Source organism: Trachemys scripta, chromosome 8, assembly GCF_013100865.1.
Source record: "Trachemys scripta elegans isolate TJP31775 chromosome 8, CAS_Tse_1.0, whole genome shotgun sequence".
Classification (NCBI taxonomy): Eukaryota; Metazoa; Chordata; order Testudines; family Emydidae; genus Trachemys; species Trachemys scripta.
Window position 1 is genome coordinate 83,551,874 of NC_048305.1, and position 18,465 is coordinate 83,570,338.

Below are 18,465 nucleotides of genomic sequence, written 5' to 3' on the forward strand. Positions count from 1 at the left end.
TGGAGTTTGGCGATCCTCCAATCCAGGCTCCTGTGGGTGGTGCCTCGGCTGAGGCTGTAGTTATATTAGCTCCTCAACCCACCAGGCTTCAGCAGACATTGGGTGGAGATGAAAATGCGACAGTTGTCTGGGCACTCTCAGGCCTGGGTTTGAGACCCATGACATCACACCAGGTCTCTATTTGGAGATCAGACAAACATGAGCGTATCTGACCTGATATGTGATTTGGAAGTGGGGATTCCTGGTAGAACATCAGTTTAGTACATGCATTTCTGTTCTCCTCTAATACAGAGCTGGTTTTCCTTTGTAAAAAGCAACAGAGTCCTGTGGCACCTTATAGACTAACAGACATATTGGTGCATAAGCTTTCGTGGGTGAATACCCACTTTGTCAGATGCATGTAGTGGAAAGTTTTACTTTGGATACCTATGTGGCTTTGAGCATGATTAAGTCCTTGGCATTGGTGAGGCCAGTGTTAAACAAATAATCAGCATGTTAATCTCAACATCTATAAATAAAAAATACTGGAGTCCTGATTAAACCATTATTTTGTTAAACTGGCAAATGAAAATTATTTTTATGTAATTTGTCTCTTGACAGATGATAACGAATGTGAAAATGCTACACAACCTTGTGGAGAAAACGCCAACTGTACCAATACTGTGGGGAGTTATTACTGCATGTGTGCAACTGGTTTCAGATCGAGCAGTGGTCAAGAGAAGTTTGTAACTAATGATGGAACCTTTTGTGTGGGTAAGTTACTATAATGTCATCCAGGTAGCTTTAATTTGTCACTTATTTCTTATGCGTCCTGTTAATTAGAGAAATCCAGTAAAAGAAATTCAGGTGCCCTGATCTGTGCAATTTGAATGAGAGCTTCCCACAATTCACAGACCTGGTATTCCAGTTCAAGCCCCTATGTCTCAATAACAGAATTCTGCTTCCTATAATCTTTACTCAACAAAAGTCCCATTGACCTCAACAGAACTTCAGGGTTTAACCCGAATGCAGTAGCTTTATATAGGAATACAGATCTAAGGCCAAATGGTGGCCCACATTCTTTCCATCTTATACCACCTTCTCCTGGCTCTGCCAACACAATGGGCCTGGCAGGGGTCAGATGGGATTTGGTCAGAATTCAAGGCAATCCACTAATCCTGGACCAGCAGAATGGCCTTTAGGGTTTGTTCCAGCCACGTTCAGTTTGCTTACACCTCAGCACCAGACTCTGGCCAATATTCCAAAATTCCCTTCATCCCTCACTAATTCTTCTTTTCAGTTCTGGTTTAAGGTAATGAGTAGAATGAGTAGCTACCTACCCTCTGTGCAGTCCTTCAGTTTCTGCCTGTGTAGCAGTTTGATGGATCACGTTTAGGATTACAAGACAGAAATATTCTCTGTGAAAATATTATTTCTGAACAATTGTGCAGTCCTTAAGGATTGCCCTTCATTGGAAGAATTGTAACTATTTCTCTTTTTTCAATCCTTTGGTAATTTTCTTTGTGTGCTGTGATACTCTTTGGGGAATGGGAAAACAAGCAATAAATCCGTTGCCTCTTTACACAGGTATATCATCTTTGGACTGATTATATCTATTTCCAGATATCTCTCTCCAAAGCTGGGCAGTCCTGACAATCTCTGTCTTTTTCTTACCATTCCAAATATAAGCAAAATAGTGACATATTAGGCAGAGAGTGATCTAGTCAAACTTTCATTGATGTTCCTCACATCCTGATACCATGTTTCCATTTAATTTTGAGAACAGATTCACAGCAATTTTAGTAAACTGGGATTCATGTTGTGAGGACAATTAGCTATAAAAATTACCTATTTCTAGAAGATGTCTTGATTTTTACTATAAGCTTCAGAAGTCTTGTCTTCAAAGTTGTTTCACTTGAATGTTCCTAGTTTTGCTTTACTTTTTTGCCAATTGAGAGAGATTACTTTTATTATTACGTTTGTCTGTCTATATCCATCCCTTGTCTCTTTTCTTGTACTAAGATTATGTCTACACTGCAGCCATAGGTGTGACTGAAGCACGGGTAGACATACCTGAGCTAGCATTGGTCTAGCTAGCTATGTACTCAAGAGGCTAATCCGTGCTGCCACCTGTGCTGCTGCAGCTTCACTGTTATGATTCGAGCTAGCTAGATCCCAAGCTAGCTTGGATATGCCTACACGTGCTGAAGTCCCTGATGTCAAAGCAGACGTATCCTAGATTGTAAGTATCTAGATGGGGCAAGGACTATCTCTTTGTTCTGTGATTGTATACCACCTAACACAATGGGGTCCTGTTCCATGCCTAAGGTATTATAAATTAATAATAAACTTTTTTCCCTGCTGTTCAGAGTGCAGACATTCTACTGTCATCCTCTAGTGGTCCCTCATTGTCAGCTTTCCTCTTCTTTTGTGCAAATCAGTGTGGATGGAGCTGACATGTTCCAAAACAAAAAATAACCTCGTGGCATATTATCTCATTAAATACAGGTACAAAATAAATAAAGTCAGTTTTGCAGTTTATCAAGGAAGCCATAGAGGATTACGTTGTAACCCATGGATCATCTACATGTGGGAGAGGTCTCAGACATGTCTTCTACACACAGACAATAGCACCCTGGTGGAGTACCTAGGTGGCAGGCAGTGCCATATGTCTGGAGGGGGCATCAGTATTATAATAGGAGTGTTGGCTATGCTGTACAACTCAGAGCTGCTTAATTTGCACTAGGACAGTGCTGTCAGCCCACTTGATGATTTATGTGGCCCCAAGACACATTCTGAATTTGCACAATCTAAGCTTTCTTTAAACAAACAAACACAAAGTTTCTGTCCCTCTGAGATGTCATGTTAACCTTTCAAATGTGAAGCAAGCATAACCGATGCAATGTTGTCTTCCTGGGTCTAAAGACAGCCGAAAACACTGGTTCTGGGAGATGGCAGTTCCCCCACATTAATCTAATTGGGCTGTTAACTCTCATATCTAATGATGACACTTTACATGTAAGTGATAAGTTTTTCATGGCTGATCATGATATCAGATAGATTAGGGAATGGGGTGATGATTACACCCACAGGGAGAAGAAAAACTGGAGGTTGCTGTAGAGAAGGAAAAACACAGGGAAGAAAGGAGGAGAGTCATAAGGACAGGGGACAGTGAAATTGAGAAAGGAGAATAGGGAATGAAAAAAACCACAAAGTAGAAATAGTGGTGGTCCTGAAGGTGAGGATATTTTCCTGCTTCTGATGCTCAATATAAGTTAAATAATAATTATAAGCTTATTTACTACATAAAAGCCATTTTCCACCCTTGATCTTTGTATATTAGTTCTGCTGTGGGTCAAAGGGGAATGGAGCCCTAAATTGTAACCCCAGCCCAAGGGGTCAAAAATAGAATTTGTTTCTGTCCAGAATGAATTTGACATCTCTGCATCACAATTTCTGGAAGAAGCTGCACCATTCTTCCAAACATACGCTACTGCATTCGGGTCCTGACTTTTCCCCCAGCTGATTGGCCATTAACCCTTTCTCCCTCATAGCACTTTGGAGTGCCGTTTGTGTGGGGATATGTTATTATGCCACATAGCTGTTATCTCTTTGCATATGCCCTTCTTAGGACAATTTGGAATCCACTTTGTGTACATTGCTTCTCTCCACAGTGAAAAGCCAAAAGGAACATCTGGTCCTTTAGCAGTGGACGTTTCAATACCTTGCAAGCTACTAATACGCATCATTTATAATGTAGACATCAAGCTGTCTTGACTGGCTGATGAAGAATCAAAGAAAAATAGCTATGATCCCATAATTGGCAAGACTGAACATAACCATTCTCACTACCTTTATATTAATTGGAATGATCTTGCCTGCTGTAGTAAATGAGCAGTGACAAAAAAGCAGAAATATAATAAAAAGTTATACATCTCTTTTCATACAAGTTAAATGGGGTTGGTGGTGTTATTTTGGGGGGTTTTGCTTTAATATTTCTTTCTGATCAGAGCTATTATAAAGGCTTCAAAGCTCACTTCCAGGGTTTATTTTGAATATTTTCTGAAAGGCAGGGTTCCTTGCTGAGCCGTGGCAATTGGCCTTCTCATTAAAGGGCCCAGGCCTTCAACCATCCACTCATGAATCTTCTCACTAAAGACTACTCATGTGAGTTAGAGTCGTAAGACTGGGCTTTTGGGGCCCAAACTTGCTCCTATTGTAGGTAATGGGAGACTGAATGGGCTCCGAGCTACAAACCTCAGGTGGAAATGGATCACTTTCTAAAAGCATTGACAAGCTGTTGTTTCCTGTGTGGTCTAAAGTTGCATATTCATCTAAAATAGAATGACCCCCAAAGCCCTGCAAAAAGTACAGAAGAAAATGTAAACTGACACTGTTAAACTATTTAAAAGTAACATGCAATCTACCTTGAAGTGGTAGTAAAATTGTTGACGGCACCTGCAAATCATATTTGTTTAAAAAGAACAGGAAGATGATCAGTACCTTTTAATTATCTACTCCAGTAAATATTTTCTCCAGCAAACACTGAATTAGCTAGGATTCATATAAATCAATTCTGTATAGACAACTCAGCTGCAGATAAACTATTTGTATATACTCCTCAGTCGGTTTGTATGTCCTTAGCATTTTTGTTGCCTGTCATGTCCATGAACTTCCACTTCTGTTTTGATAATCCTGCCTCCTCATTAAGGTCTCCATTACAATTAATATGTGACAACAGTATGAAAAGAAAGGTAATTTGTATAAATACCTGATAATTACAAATAAATTATTTGGGTTTATGAAAAACAAATTAGCATATGTTCCAAGACAAGTATAATAACCTGGAAAAACTTTTGTAATGGTAAGTGACATAGCAACCTGATACTTAGCAATGATGATCTGGAATATATTCAATTATTTATGCACGTCTCTAGGAGGTATAATTTTTAGGAAAGGAAAGTTGCTATTAGTCATCTATTGATTTTAATACCAACTTTATAAGTGTTGTTATAAATCAAACTATTAATAGATTCAAATCAGGCATTTCGGGTTGTTGTGAAGTTTGTCATTTATTGATATTTCACAATGAGCTGCATGCTGGAGATCTTGTTAAGACTTACACATCCTTCTCTACATAGCTGAGAAGGCCAAGAAAATCCCTGGAGATGAGGCTCATCTATGGAGCCCTTATGCAGACTGGTGTTGTCATTGTTTTCTCACCCTTGGCACTTCAATTTAATCCAAGTGCATCTATGTTACACTGAGTCACATAGCGGGACACTGAGTGACATTTACATGCTCCAGAAAAGAGCCATACAATTAATTGATGTGAATGGATTATTTAAATGCCAGGACTAGTGTCTTTGGCCCCATGCCTTCAAATGACAGCATTTAATTATGATTTACCCTTTGTGTGGCAATATCTCACATGGTACTTCTCTTTTTGTTTTCCTCACTTTTATCAATCCACTGAGATTTGACATGGTTGCCACCTCAGCAGGCAGGTCATAAAAACCATTCAGATATAAATAATGCAAAAGCCCATATGCTGAAATCAAATGACTCAATATTTGTTAATTAAGTATCAAAACGAATTATCAGCATAATACAGATGTCAGCAACTTAGCCTCACCCTTGATCTTTCAAGATACCTCTTAGTGCCTTCCAGTGTGATTATGGCAAGCTGTAATTGTCTAGGAAGGCCTCAGTCTAAACCAGTAGACGATCGGAGGTTGTGGGGGACTGCAGACAAAGCAATAAAAAAATGTGGGGCGAGATGGTTCTTAGACTCCTCCATTAAATGTTCAAATGCCATGTACAATTCCGTGCACATAAGATTTTTTTAAAGCATTTATCTGACTTCTTTTAACCAGACATGCTTGCCATTGGCAAATTATGTTCTAACATCTACTTTTGACAGATGTATTCCCGCTCCTCCTAATCCGTACTCTCCCCTTTCTGTGCCAAATCTATTCATTCTTCTTTTTCTTACCCATTTTGGCCTCACACATTCTCTGCCTCACAGAATCATTGTCACCAGAAATCCACTCTCTAATCTAAACAGTGCCAGCACTGAAAACCAATTATCAGTTCCTCAAAACTAAAAGACTATTTTGTAGTCCCCGCATCCATTCTCAACTTGTTCTCTCCTGAGCCCCTCTTATCAGCATGAGCCCCTCCATCGATTCATAAGTGTTTGCACCCTCCCGCAAGCAGATCTCCAGTTGTTTTTCCCCCAACCTCTACCCAATGTATTCAGTAATCCCCAATTCACCAATTTAATTTCGGCCTCTTTCCCAGATCATCAGTTCTATTTTCCACCTCCACAATCCTTCAGTTCAATTCTCAGCCCCTTCTCTTCTAAATCTATACATGTATTGGCTTCTCTCTACAAATTAATCAATTCTTTTTTCGGTCCTTCCTCTTTCCAGCCTGTTCAGTTCTTCCCTCCTCCCCCAGTACATAATTTCTCAGACCCCTACCCCACTGCTCACAATTAGTCAGTATAGTTTCAAGACTCAGTGTATCAGCTGAATTATTTGGTCGCTATCCCCAGTCAGTCGATATAATGCAAGACCCGCTTTCCCATCCATCAAATCAGTTTTTGCCCTGCCTTTCCAAATCCATCAGTTCACAGATTTCCTTCCCACAATTCATCCGTTTAATTCTCAGACCCACTCTCACTCAGTCAATTGAATTACTGAACTTACCTACCCAAATTAATTAGGAAGGCATCATCAATTTTAGGGAAATTAAGTTTAAATGTGGATAAAATAGACAAGTCAAGCACTTTGAAGAGCCTTTGACTTAAATATCAGATTAACCAGACAGGCAAATTGATCCTTTAAATACTAAAATAATAAAGCATTGATTTTAAATTAAAAGGCTGTGTATACCAGTTTCCTCTAAGGTAGTACAATCTATTTTAGTATAATATGTAGAAAAATTAGGTTTCAGATTATTTTCATCATACATAGTCTAGTATTTTGATATTGTTGAATTAACGTTTAAACTCACTTTTAAAACATGAAAAATATATGTACAAATAGAAGGCTTTTTCAATGAACATAGAGTTGTTATAGCTGTGCAAAAAATCAGCAGTCTCTCATTGAAGAATATTTTTAATGTTAAAAAGATGCTTAATTGTGCTTTATTGTTCCAAACCCTAAGTGATATAATTAGCAGATGTGTTTGCCATTAAATTTGGCTTTGTTAGCTCTTTGCTATTCTTTTCTTTAAATAGTATTTTGTGAAATGTTGATGTGAAATTGCTTTATGCATAACTTATCAACAAGGCAGCAAGGTGTTAGTCTTTAAATACTTAATAAAAAATTCAATTTCTCACGATATTTGCAGATATAGATGAGTGCAATGAAGCAGTAACCATTGCCTGTGGAGATCATGCGAAATGTGAAAATGTATATGGAGGATATAACTGCTCCTGTAAGGAAGGTTATCAACCATCCACAGGAAAATTACAGTTTAAGCCAAATGATGGCACTTCCTGCCAAGGTAAATGATATTATAAAGGTTTATGTGTTATTATAGAACTACATCTTCTGAGAAACCCACCAGTGTCTCTTTATCTTCAGTTAGATTAATCAGCCAGACATGAAAAAGAGGCAAGGCACTCACACCTATATTTTCTAAGAATATCATTGAGATGTGCTCTTAGAAATGTATTTGTACTGAACAATGTGATGAAATCTGAAGACCCAACCTGACATTGTGCTGCGGTGTATTCTAAGCTGTATAAGCCCGATTTCTTCTCTCACTCATACCAGTGTAAACAGTGGGTACGTCTTCACTACCCACTGTATCGGCGGGTAGCAATCGATTTATCCAGGATCGATATATCGCGTCTCGTTAAGACATGATATATCGATCCCCGAATGCGCTCACCGTTGACTCTGGAACTCCACCAGAGTGAGCGGCGGTAGCGCAGTCGACGGCGGAGCCACAGCCGTCGATCCCGCGCCATGTGGACCCCAGGTAATTCGATCCAAGATACTTCGACTTCAGCTACGCTATTTGCGTAGCTGAAGTTGTGTATCTTGAATAGATCTCCTCCCCCTCCTCCCCCCAGTGCAGACCAGCAAGTCAATGGGTCAAATTTTCTGCTGGTGTAAATTAGCAAAACTCCACTGAAGTAAATGGAGCTGTTCCCATTTAAACCAGCAGAGAATGTGGTTTGGTGCCTTTATACCAGTGTAAACCCAGTAAGTGAGGTCAGAATCAGGTCTTAATAGTTTATGCTTGTGAATGATCCATATGTAGGCACAAGTTTCAAATACTGTAGAGGTTTGGGTTTTCTTATGCAAGAACTGTTACTGTAATTGATTAGTCTTCTTTTTAATTTCTACAGAAAATCCAAAGGCAAAGTGCAAGTTACATAATGACTGTATAACTGAAAATATTACTGAAACCTTAGCTGAAGTAAGTAGCAATGGTTTATAGATTAATTTGCAAATTCTTTTATTGTTTCTCTTTTAAAACTGTTATTTCGATTATAATATCTATTGAGGCACTTTTAACAAATGGCTGAAGATATAGTTGAATGTAAGCATATATATAGAAGTCTTTTTAATACTTCCAGCTTATTTGAAATGGTTATGTATTTGAATAGCAGTGTTAATTTGCCTGCAAGCTTTGTTTTGTTTGTGTCTCCAGTGAACTAAATCATGTTGTGCATAGAATTCAGAAGTGTGGTAATCACTCAACAGTTTCTGAATGGCAAGTTCTTGAAATTACACCTTTCTACATTTAATTATGTGCAGCTATTTGTTTGTTCTGAAGGAAACCTAGAAAGATAATTTATAGAGGCAGTGAAGGCAAGTGACAAAATATAAAATAGAGCAATAATACACTTGGGTACCAATATTTTTCTCTCCTTCAAAACATCGTGTGTTAGGCTGCATGTGAAAGAATTGGGGAACCAGATTTTTTCCCCAGTAGCATAAATTTCAAACAGCAAATTAAATAAACCGGTGAGTCCACAAGACTATCGGTTTCTGATTTGACTTAGTGAATCACCACAGTGGGGGTTTGCTTTTTATCTCAAGCAGTTTGCCTCAATGATCAGATTTAAAAGAACCCAGTCTTTTAACATAAGAGGTTTGATTTCTTCTATTTTAAGGTATACATTATATTAACATGCTTACTGTAAATTAAGTAGAGAAGACAGGATAAGTACAACATCTGAACTTAAAACCGAATGACTGTCTGTTTTTAAACCTGTATTTAAACTAGGGTTGGGTCAAAACCTTGAATCTAAATTTGGAAGAAAAATGATTGCTTTAAATTTGAGTCCTTGGATCTGAACCTACCCGTGTAGTTTTGATTCTGAGTTAGATCAAAAACAGAAAGAGGCCTGTTTTCCAGTTCCATTAGAATGCAACCAAAGATAAAGTCCGGATCTCATGAGAGCACTATCTCATGGGATATTCACCTTTGAGATCACAGGAATCTCACCAAATTGGATGATCTCATTATGTTTCTACTATATAGGGATGAAATCTCGTTGGATTTCAATGCCAGAAAATCTGAAACCCTTCTCTGATTCAGCCATGACACTGAATTCTGAACCCTAGCCTAAACCTAATACAGATCCAGATCTCAATCTTCTCAGCCCATTATTAATATAAACATTTTTGTACAAACATTTCCATCTAATTACTTTATATTAATATTTTCAGTAGGGAAGTTATTTAATAGTTTTCAACTCTTAGCAGTGAAGATTAAGATTGCAATAGAATTTTGGTAATCTGTGTGCTTTATAGTCCTCATTTTTTAAAAAACTGGCCATCTGTTTCCACCTCTCAGCAAAGATTTAACAGAAGAGGCTGTAGGTAAGTTGCCATACTACTAAGATTTAATTATTTTTACAAAATATGCAACAAAATGTTTACTAGAACATAATGGAGCATTATGCTAAATAAAACTGAGTTGTACTGGTCAAAATAAATTAAAACAGTATGCTGGATATGTATTATACTTTTATGATGTCTATTTGCCTGGTCAAATTCTGGCTTGCCTACTCAATTGGAGTAGCTCCATAAGTAGACCCACTGACCTGCTGTGCCCAGGGGCGGCTCCAGGCACCAGCGCAGCAAGCGCGTGCCTGGGGCGGCAAGCCACGGGGGGCGGCCTGCCAGTTGCTGTGAGGGTGGCAGGCAGGTGGCTTTCGGTGGCATGCCTGCGGGAGGTCCGCCGGTCCCGCAGCTTCGGCGGCAATTCAGCGGCGGGGACACCAATGGCGCGGCACTGGCGGACCTCCCACAAGCATGCCACCGAATCCGCGTGACGGCACACCGCCGAAAGCCGCCTGCCTGCCGTGCTTGGGGCGGCAAAAAACATAGAGCCGTCCCTGGCTGTGCCCCTGTTTGTGTGTAGAAACCAGCCCTTATTCACTAATTCACAGAAATCATTAATTTATTTCCCCATCATTTGTGCAACTCTTATATTCCTAAAAAGTCATCAGTGGTTGCTTTGCTGGTTGAATTGCCAGTGGAATCTCCTAAGTATACTGATTTCCTGTTTCTTTCAGATTAGGACTATAAAAGAACCCTTGGCTTTCCTGCAAGAATTCAATAGGAACACTGTGGGACAACTTTCACCTGTAGATATGATTTCATATGTGGAAGCATTATCTATATCTTACCCATCACTAAGTACCATGAATAACACAATTTCTGACAAGGAAGCACTTACTAATGTGACTATTAATGTAAGTGCTTGAGCATTACTGTTGTATTTTTTTTTTCTTTTATAAATAGCATAAGGCTTTTGTGCTTAAAAAATATTTTTATACTGACAGGTTTTTGTTAACACCGTGAACAATTTTGTTCAAAAGGATAAAATTACAGTTTGGGAAGCACTCCCTACAGATAACAGGAGAACAAGTCTCACTAAGCTGATGCATGCTGCGGAACAGGCAATGCTGCTCATGTCACAGAACTTCAAAAAGACAACACAGCTAGATATTAATGCAAGTGAAATGGGTAAGAAAAAGAAAATTAATGTAAGTGATACTTTAGAGGTGAATTACACTGTGAAATTTTTTCAGTATAAATTGTTGAGATTAAAGTAGTGTTATGTAAAACCCACAGATTTGGGGTTTTAAGAGTTTGAATGAGCAACCAAAAAACACCTACAGATTTTGGGCCAGATCCTCGGCTAATGTAAATCAGCTAACTATATTGATTTCAATGAAGGTAAGACCGGGTGCACCAGCTGAGGATCTAGCTTGGTTCTTAGAGGGATGATGTAGAGGGTTATGCTTTCCGCTCTGAATGTTTTCCAGTTCAAACTTCACTCATCACCAAAGTGGCAGTCATCACACTGCTTTTAGCAAATCACTGTACATCTTGAACAGATGCATTAAAAATGCCAACAGAATGAAAATTAGAGTTGCTAGCAGAACTCTACAAGCCGCATTTTGTTTTATTTTTGATTCAGTAAAAGCAATATAAATAACTAGTCTGTGCCTTGAAGGCCCAGCCCTGTGCTGGTGATGGCACAGCTGTGTTTTGAATTTCAAGAAAGTTCAGATAAGGATATTGGGGAAGATCTCAACTTGACTTCCCAGTATCTCCCTCCATGTATAAGTTGCTTGTCTTCTGTGTTATGGTCTTAGGAAGACACTAAGAGTAGCATTTTCAAAAGTGCTCAGCTTTGGCCTATCTCCTCTCACTGAAGGCAGTCATGCAGTGAACATAACAGTGTTACTATAGGCTTCAGTGGGAGCAGAGTAAGGCTCGTGCTGTACCCTTTTTGAGACTCTATCCTAAGACTATACTCTTTCCCCTTTTTGGTGTGACCAGCCATTCTGCTTTCCTTCTTCCAGAGTAACTCATATATCCTCTGATTGACCCAGTTTCCTGATCTCGTGTAGTAAAATCCAGTATTCCCTCCCCTGGTCACATCAATCTTGCCATTTACAGATCACTCCCCAGAATTCACCGTGATACTGAGAAAAAACCTGCCTCCATTTCTAAGGAAGAACAGATCCTTTTCCTTCTTTCACTTTAGTGAGATTTGCTGTTGTCAGATGAAATGAGGGAGACAACACAGAATGAACCACTGTCTCATAAGCTCCAGGGTGCCTGTTGCATTTGAAATTTGTAGAACAGATGGACCCAGTTGTATGGCCAACTGTGGGAGTAATTTACTAGGCCACACCCTAAAGAGAGCAAATGCTAATACAGAGACCTAATGGAGAGCTTTGAAAATTTCAGTCATTTTCTGGCAAAGTTTTGTTTGAGAATCAGAATTTATAGGTGCTTATCCAAACTGAACTCAAACGCTAAACCTTTTGAAGTTTTCCCATTACTACTCAGCACTGTGAATATCTTACCCACAATGCCTATGTGTTTCCCACACACTTATTTTTGAGACCAGGCCCACAAGAATGTCTCATTCTCCATTGCATTTCATGGTGCAGCTTATTGAACTACAGACTATCCAAATCTTCAGCCGCGAAGAACTATTTCTTACATCCTGACAAACATTTTCTGACAGCTGGTCTATTGAAGAGCTCATATTGTTTTTGTGTGCTGTGCTATAAGCAATGCAGATGGTTTAGTTTAGTGATTCTAGCCCATCAGTCAAGTTTTAGATTTTTTTTTTTCTTTAAGGCCTGAATGACTTTTTTTTCCCCACTGAGGGTGATTGAAACTCTGCACTATATTGAACTGAGTAAAGAGCTCAGTGTCCTCTAATGTAGTTTTTGTCCTGAGGGGCGAAGATTGTTTGTTTGTTTTTGTTTTGTTTGTTGACAGCACACATCATTATATCATGGTGCATTTCGTACCAGGGAATGATCACTGTGAGATATTCACTTTTCAAAACTTGGCTTTTCGGAATGTTACTATTCAATGGAGGATTTTATCCTTTGCTTTTTATAATTGTGATTTGTGGTCCCTTTCAGAAATGAATTTTTAATAAAGCAATAGCTCTTCCTAAAGTAACCTACATTATTCTTTCCAGTGCCTAATTTAATGCAAAGTAAATAAAAGACCATATTTTTCATGGAAAGAATAAAAGGTATGAGAGAAAAATGTATGCATTAGAATAACAAAGTCTAGAGGTTTAAAGCAAACATGTACCTATTAATAGCATTTCTCCTCGAAATATTTGGCACAATGATGTATTTTTAAAATTCACAATAATTATGCAATCTGATGTCAAATTTATTAACCTAACTGTAAATTATATTAGACTGTAATGGAAATGATTTGCATAGTATTTTTCTTTTTACAGCTCTCAGGGTTTTTGCTTTTGATTCGCACCACATGAAACACATTCACCCTCATGCACACCTGGGAGGAGATTATATAAAGATATCTCCAAAGAAAAAGGAATCACCTAATTCTAATGGTAAGAAAAAGCCATTAAACAATGGTTTAAGCAGCACTCCTGGTACCTACTTGCTGGCAAAAATCAGATGCATAATTCACTAACTGTGCAGTTGTGACGTTGATAGCAGTAGAGAAAGGCATTTGTAACACCTTGTTGTCTAGCCCTGGGTCCTGTCTACAGCTTCCACTGGTGTAATACACCACAGGAATATTATGCCTCTTATTTTTGCCAGTTTTTATATGGAAACCGCCCTCCATTTTTGTATGTTTTATTACAATATGTTTTAAATGTACTAAAATACTAATGATCATACTGGCACATCTAAAGCACTTTACAAGGAAGCATATTTCTGTAGCTATCTTAAAGCCCGAGATGCGTGTACATATATTAAAAATATGTAAAGTAAGATCCAAGTATAACTAGCCCATCCAGACTGACCCCAACTCCCAAGGAATGAATTGATCAGCAGCACAATAAAACTTCCCATTCCCAACTACCCCATGCATCTCAACCCACTCCTCAGCAAAGAGAAAGCCAAGACAGTAGACAAGTCTTACAACCTGTCAGAGTTGGATTAAGTGGAAGGAATGACTTGCAGACTCAGTTACCCCTCCTGAAAAATACCCAGTCAAATGTTCTTTGAAACCAAGAAGCTGTTACCCTGATTGCAGTGGCGGGAGTACCACTCAGAGATGTACAAAAGTGATGGTGGCTATATTGAGAACCTAGAGGGATAATATACCATTTATGTGAAATCCCCTCATACTATCCCCCTAAATTGAAACACAACAGCTGTGTAATAGCACATAGCACCACTGTATAACACTTTAGGACAGACAGTGAAGAAAAAATGTCTAGCTGAAACAAGGTGGAGAATTTTGGCAGGCATAATGTACCTAAATGATCTGCGAGAGATAGTGTAGTGCTGCACTTCTCAAACTGTGGGTTGGGACCCAAAAGTAGGTTGCGACCCCATTTTAATGTGGTTGCCAGGGCTGGGGTTAGACTCCCTGAGGCCTGGGTCTGAAGCCAAAGCCCAAGGGCTTCAGCCCTGGGTGGTGGGGCTCAGGCTTCAGCTTAAACCCTAGGAGTTGGAGCCCAGGTTACAGCCCCACCCCTACCCGCCCTTAATTGTGTAGTAATTTTTGTTGTCAGAAGGGAGTCACAGTGTAAGGAAGTTTGAGAACCACTGGTGTAGTGTAATGCACAGGGCACTGGCTTCTGGGATTTAGAAGATCTGGGCTCTATCTCTGGCTCAACCATAGATCTGCTGGGTGACCTTAGGCAAGTCACTTCACAACTCTCGGTAGCTCTGTGTATCTTGTCTATTTAGTTTGTAAGCTTATTGGGGCAGGGACTCTCTTACTATGTGTTTGGATAGCACTTAGGATATTGGGGCCCTGATCTTAGCTGGGGCCTTATGCTGTTACTGAAATATGGATAATAATAAGAAATTAGAATTTTGCCAGAATACCAGAACTAGTGCCCCAAATCTGACAAAACCAACCTTGAGCTCTTTCTCCATCTTTACCTGGGTTTTCAGCCAATCAAAACCTCAATCCCAAATACCACAGAAGGTCTTGGTATCAATACTGACTCAGGAGGAAGCATCCTACGTATTACTGTGGGTTTCTGTGCCTTGCATGTCTCCTGTTCAGTTACTGACCAGGCACGAAATCCTGGGTGCAGTAAAATCAATGTCCAAACTCCCATTAACTTAAAACTGGGGCCAGGATTTTATCCCCTATAATTAACATTGTTATCTTAAAAGATCTGACACCTGACCTGCAGCCAGAGGTAGTATTGCTGCAAGTATACATTACTCCAGAAAAAAATGTGCATCTATCCTATTAGAATATCCAATATAAACACATATTTTTAATTCCAGTGGACATTACGTTGTTTTAAATAAGGCTATATTTCATTGTCTCTAAAACATTTTTATAAGTATTCCACAAAGATTCCATCTGTTTTGCATATTTTATGCAATAGCAGTAATCATGTCTATTGTTTATTGTTTCCTTAATGTCTTCAATTTTGTTCTACTATAAAAAAGAAACCCACAAACTACTAAACACAGTCTGTTTGATTGATAGGCACTGTTGCAGTTGTGTTTCTGAGGTATAGCAATATTGGTTCTTTGCTTTCATCATCTAAAAACTCCTCATCGAAAGATAGTTCAGAGCAGAGAGAGACAGTAAGCTCATCAGTTATTGCTGTTGCAATTAATTCAAATCCACCTACACTCTATGAGCTTGAGAAAATAACATTTACTTTAAAGTACATCAAGGTAAGATTTTTTTTTTTATCAACATCTGAAGAAAGGAAAACAGTACTGTAATTATTTGATGTGATATAACTGTACCTACAGGATATGTTGGCTACTATGGGAAAATGTTTCTAGAGTATGTCAACAGTAATAACTACAGAGTCACTGGACTGTAATTGTGAGCAAAATTTATGAGTGTGATCAGAGAATCTTCCGGCTTCTGACCTTTCTGTATTTAGGATAATCTCACCAACAGTTTGTCAGATGATTAGAGCTATATCCATAAAAGGGAAACACTTCAAATCAGATTGAAGCGGATTTGCACAGGATAAGTGACTGCAGAAGCTTTTTGTTCTGTGCACATTAGCGTGTGTAGCACATCAGGGCCCTGGCCCATGGCATGGCATGACTGGCACTCCGAGGTCCTACCACAATACAAATAATAATAATGGGGTCTTGGCAGTTGCCAGTATCACATTTGATGTCAGTGTGTTGATGTTGAGCCAGAAATGGCCTTAAGTACCCCTGGCTCCCTCCTCCTCTCCCCGCCCACCTGACCCTCTGGCTGGACTTATAAAATGTATAGGACAAATCTGTTTTCTCCCTGTGCTGTGACTATTGCAACACAAGATCATTTATGAGCAGTGAGCTAAGCCTAAAGTCCTCTTCTAGTTCACATTACTTGTAGATGGAGGCACCCCAAGTTGCTTTACAAGTGCCCAAGGTATTCAGTGTGACAGAACAGAAAGACCCATGCTGCCTTGGGGCAGGAAATGAGAAGGAAAGAATGGAACCAAGCTGTTCTATTGGGTAGGATAGAGGCAGCAATGTGGCTGTAATGTTGCAAGTTGTTCCATTCAATAGGTGCATGTATGTATATATAGCTGTGTACCAGATATAAGATTCTGACACCTTTGTAAATGCCAGGAAGGTTGGGTAATTGGATCAGTCCAGCTTGTTTAGTCCGCTGTTAACGAGGTGAATCAGGTATTTCAATGTTGTGCTATTTTTAATTGCTTGGGATAGGTTTGTTTGTTTGTTTTATGTTCTGAAGGTTGGTTTGGAGTGGGGGGCGGGTTGAGTCTTGTTTTGATTTGTTTTTTTTCCTGAACCTTCCTTCAGTAAAATACAATTTTTAATGAATTGTTCTGAAGAGTCTCTTGATGGAAAATGTCTGCCTTTCACCATCAGTAAAACATCTTATCTCTCTTGCAGACTGCAGATAAGGATATTAAATGTGCATTTTGGAACTACTCAGCAGACACAATGAATGGCCACTGGTCTACCGAAGGCTGTGAGCTGACACATTCCAACACTACTCATACCTCATGCAAATGTAATCATCTGACTCATTTTGCTGTTTTGATGTCTTCAGGCGGCTCTGTTGTAAGTGCTATTTTTCACTTAGTGTTTTACCAAATACTTAGATCTCATTTAATGTGGTTTTTTTCATTGCCACTAATATAATTTATTGCCATCTCCCCCCCACCCCCACTCCTCTTTTGGCTCCATCTCTTTTTCCTTATTCAGCAAACACACAATTTATTGTGAACAGTGCAAACACAATTCCTCCCATTTCTGTCTGAATTTCTTTGTGTCCATTTTGCAGTATGACAGGACAGTGATGCAGCAAAGAATCTTGTTCCAAACCTTTAGTCTGTTGTTCTTTAGTTCAAAACCCACTTCAAGGCTACATTCAGATTTAACTGGTATCTGAAGTGGTCAGCAACCATATGGCCTGGGATTTTGCTCACAATGCTTTTTTGTCATATATTTGACTTAGTATCTAAAAATCTGGAATGTCTCCTTTAAATGTATCCCTGAGTTGCAATAGCATTGTCAGAAAATTGCATAGGAATAGCAAGGCAGGACTGAGTTCATGAACATTAAAACAGGGATCCTCACAAACATCACAGAATTGTTAAAATGCTCCCGCACTTTGTACCCCATTTACATTAAAAGGCTCCTAAGGTTTTTGGAATCCATACAGGATATATATATATAGAGAGAGAGAGAGAGAGAGGAGCCTAGGTTTAGTCTCAGGAGGCAGCTTTTTTAGGCATCAGAATTGGTGATAAGAAGAGCATTAGCATGAATACGTTGTGCTGAGACAATTCTTCCACACTGTGCACTTCATACTGATAGAGGGTGCTTCTTAGTTGCTAAATAGCATCTTAAGTCTTCCGTTCAAATTTAATACTTTTGAGGGGTCCTTATATAGTTTATTTTAAAAAGAGGATAATCTCTGGGCCTGTATTTAGAATTCATACTTAGATATACTCTATGGCCAGCCACAGCCTGCCCTTATGCAGTCACGTATTTCAGAGGTTCTTTTTACTGAATACCAAGTAGCCACTGTAACTGTCCTTCTTCTGCACAGAAAATACGTGCACATAATCATTAAAAATAGCCCATAATATTTTAGACCATTTCCATACTATGTATCTTGAACTAGCATTTGATTTAAGCAATTGTGATTTCCAAGTCCTTTATTGCTCATGTTTACATTGAAGAAAAGTGATGCCCTTATTCTATGTAGGAAAATATGAATGAGTCACTGATGGGGTAATATTTTAATGTCAGGTATTAATACATTTTCTGTTGCCAATATGGTTGTCATTTAGTAATAGATTAGATTTTTTTAAAGTCATATTACCAGATATCAATACTAAAATGATATTATGCAAGGAAATAACACATCACTGGTGTTAAGAACATTGAAATATATATGTTATTGTTGGTTTTACTGAGCATGATATCTGCCTAAAAAAAAAATACTTTTGAGCTTATCAAAAGTGTGCATTTGCACTGCAACCCTACAAACAGTTTTGATGTATGTTTTGCAAAAAGGTAAA

At 38.8% G+C, this 18,465-nt stretch overlaps 1 protein-coding gene across 3 annotated transcripts in view; it reads left to right on the top strand.

The window, feature by feature from the left end:
• Positions 1–18,465, top strand: part of ADGRL4 (adhesion G protein-coupled receptor L4) — a 98,617-nt gene that overhangs the window by 54,630 nt on the left and 25,522 nt on the right. For all 3 annotated transcript variants that reach the window (XM_034778738.1, XM_034778739.1, XM_034778740.1), the window contains exons 3-10: positions 601–753; positions 7,339–7,494; positions 8,348–8,418; positions 10,529–10,708; positions 10,799–10,982; positions 13,243–13,359; positions 15,438–15,631; positions 16,826–16,996. In XM_034778738.1, coding sequence (XP_034634629.1) covers positions 601–753; positions 7,339–7,494; positions 8,348–8,418; positions 10,529–10,708; positions 10,799–10,982; positions 13,243–13,359; positions 15,438–15,631; positions 16,826–16,996 — 1,226 coding nt within the window. The remainder of the gene's footprint in view (positions 1–600; positions 754–7,338; positions 7,495–8,347; positions 8,419–10,528; positions 10,709–10,798; positions 10,983–13,242; positions 13,360–15,437; positions 15,632–16,825; positions 16,997–18,465) is intronic.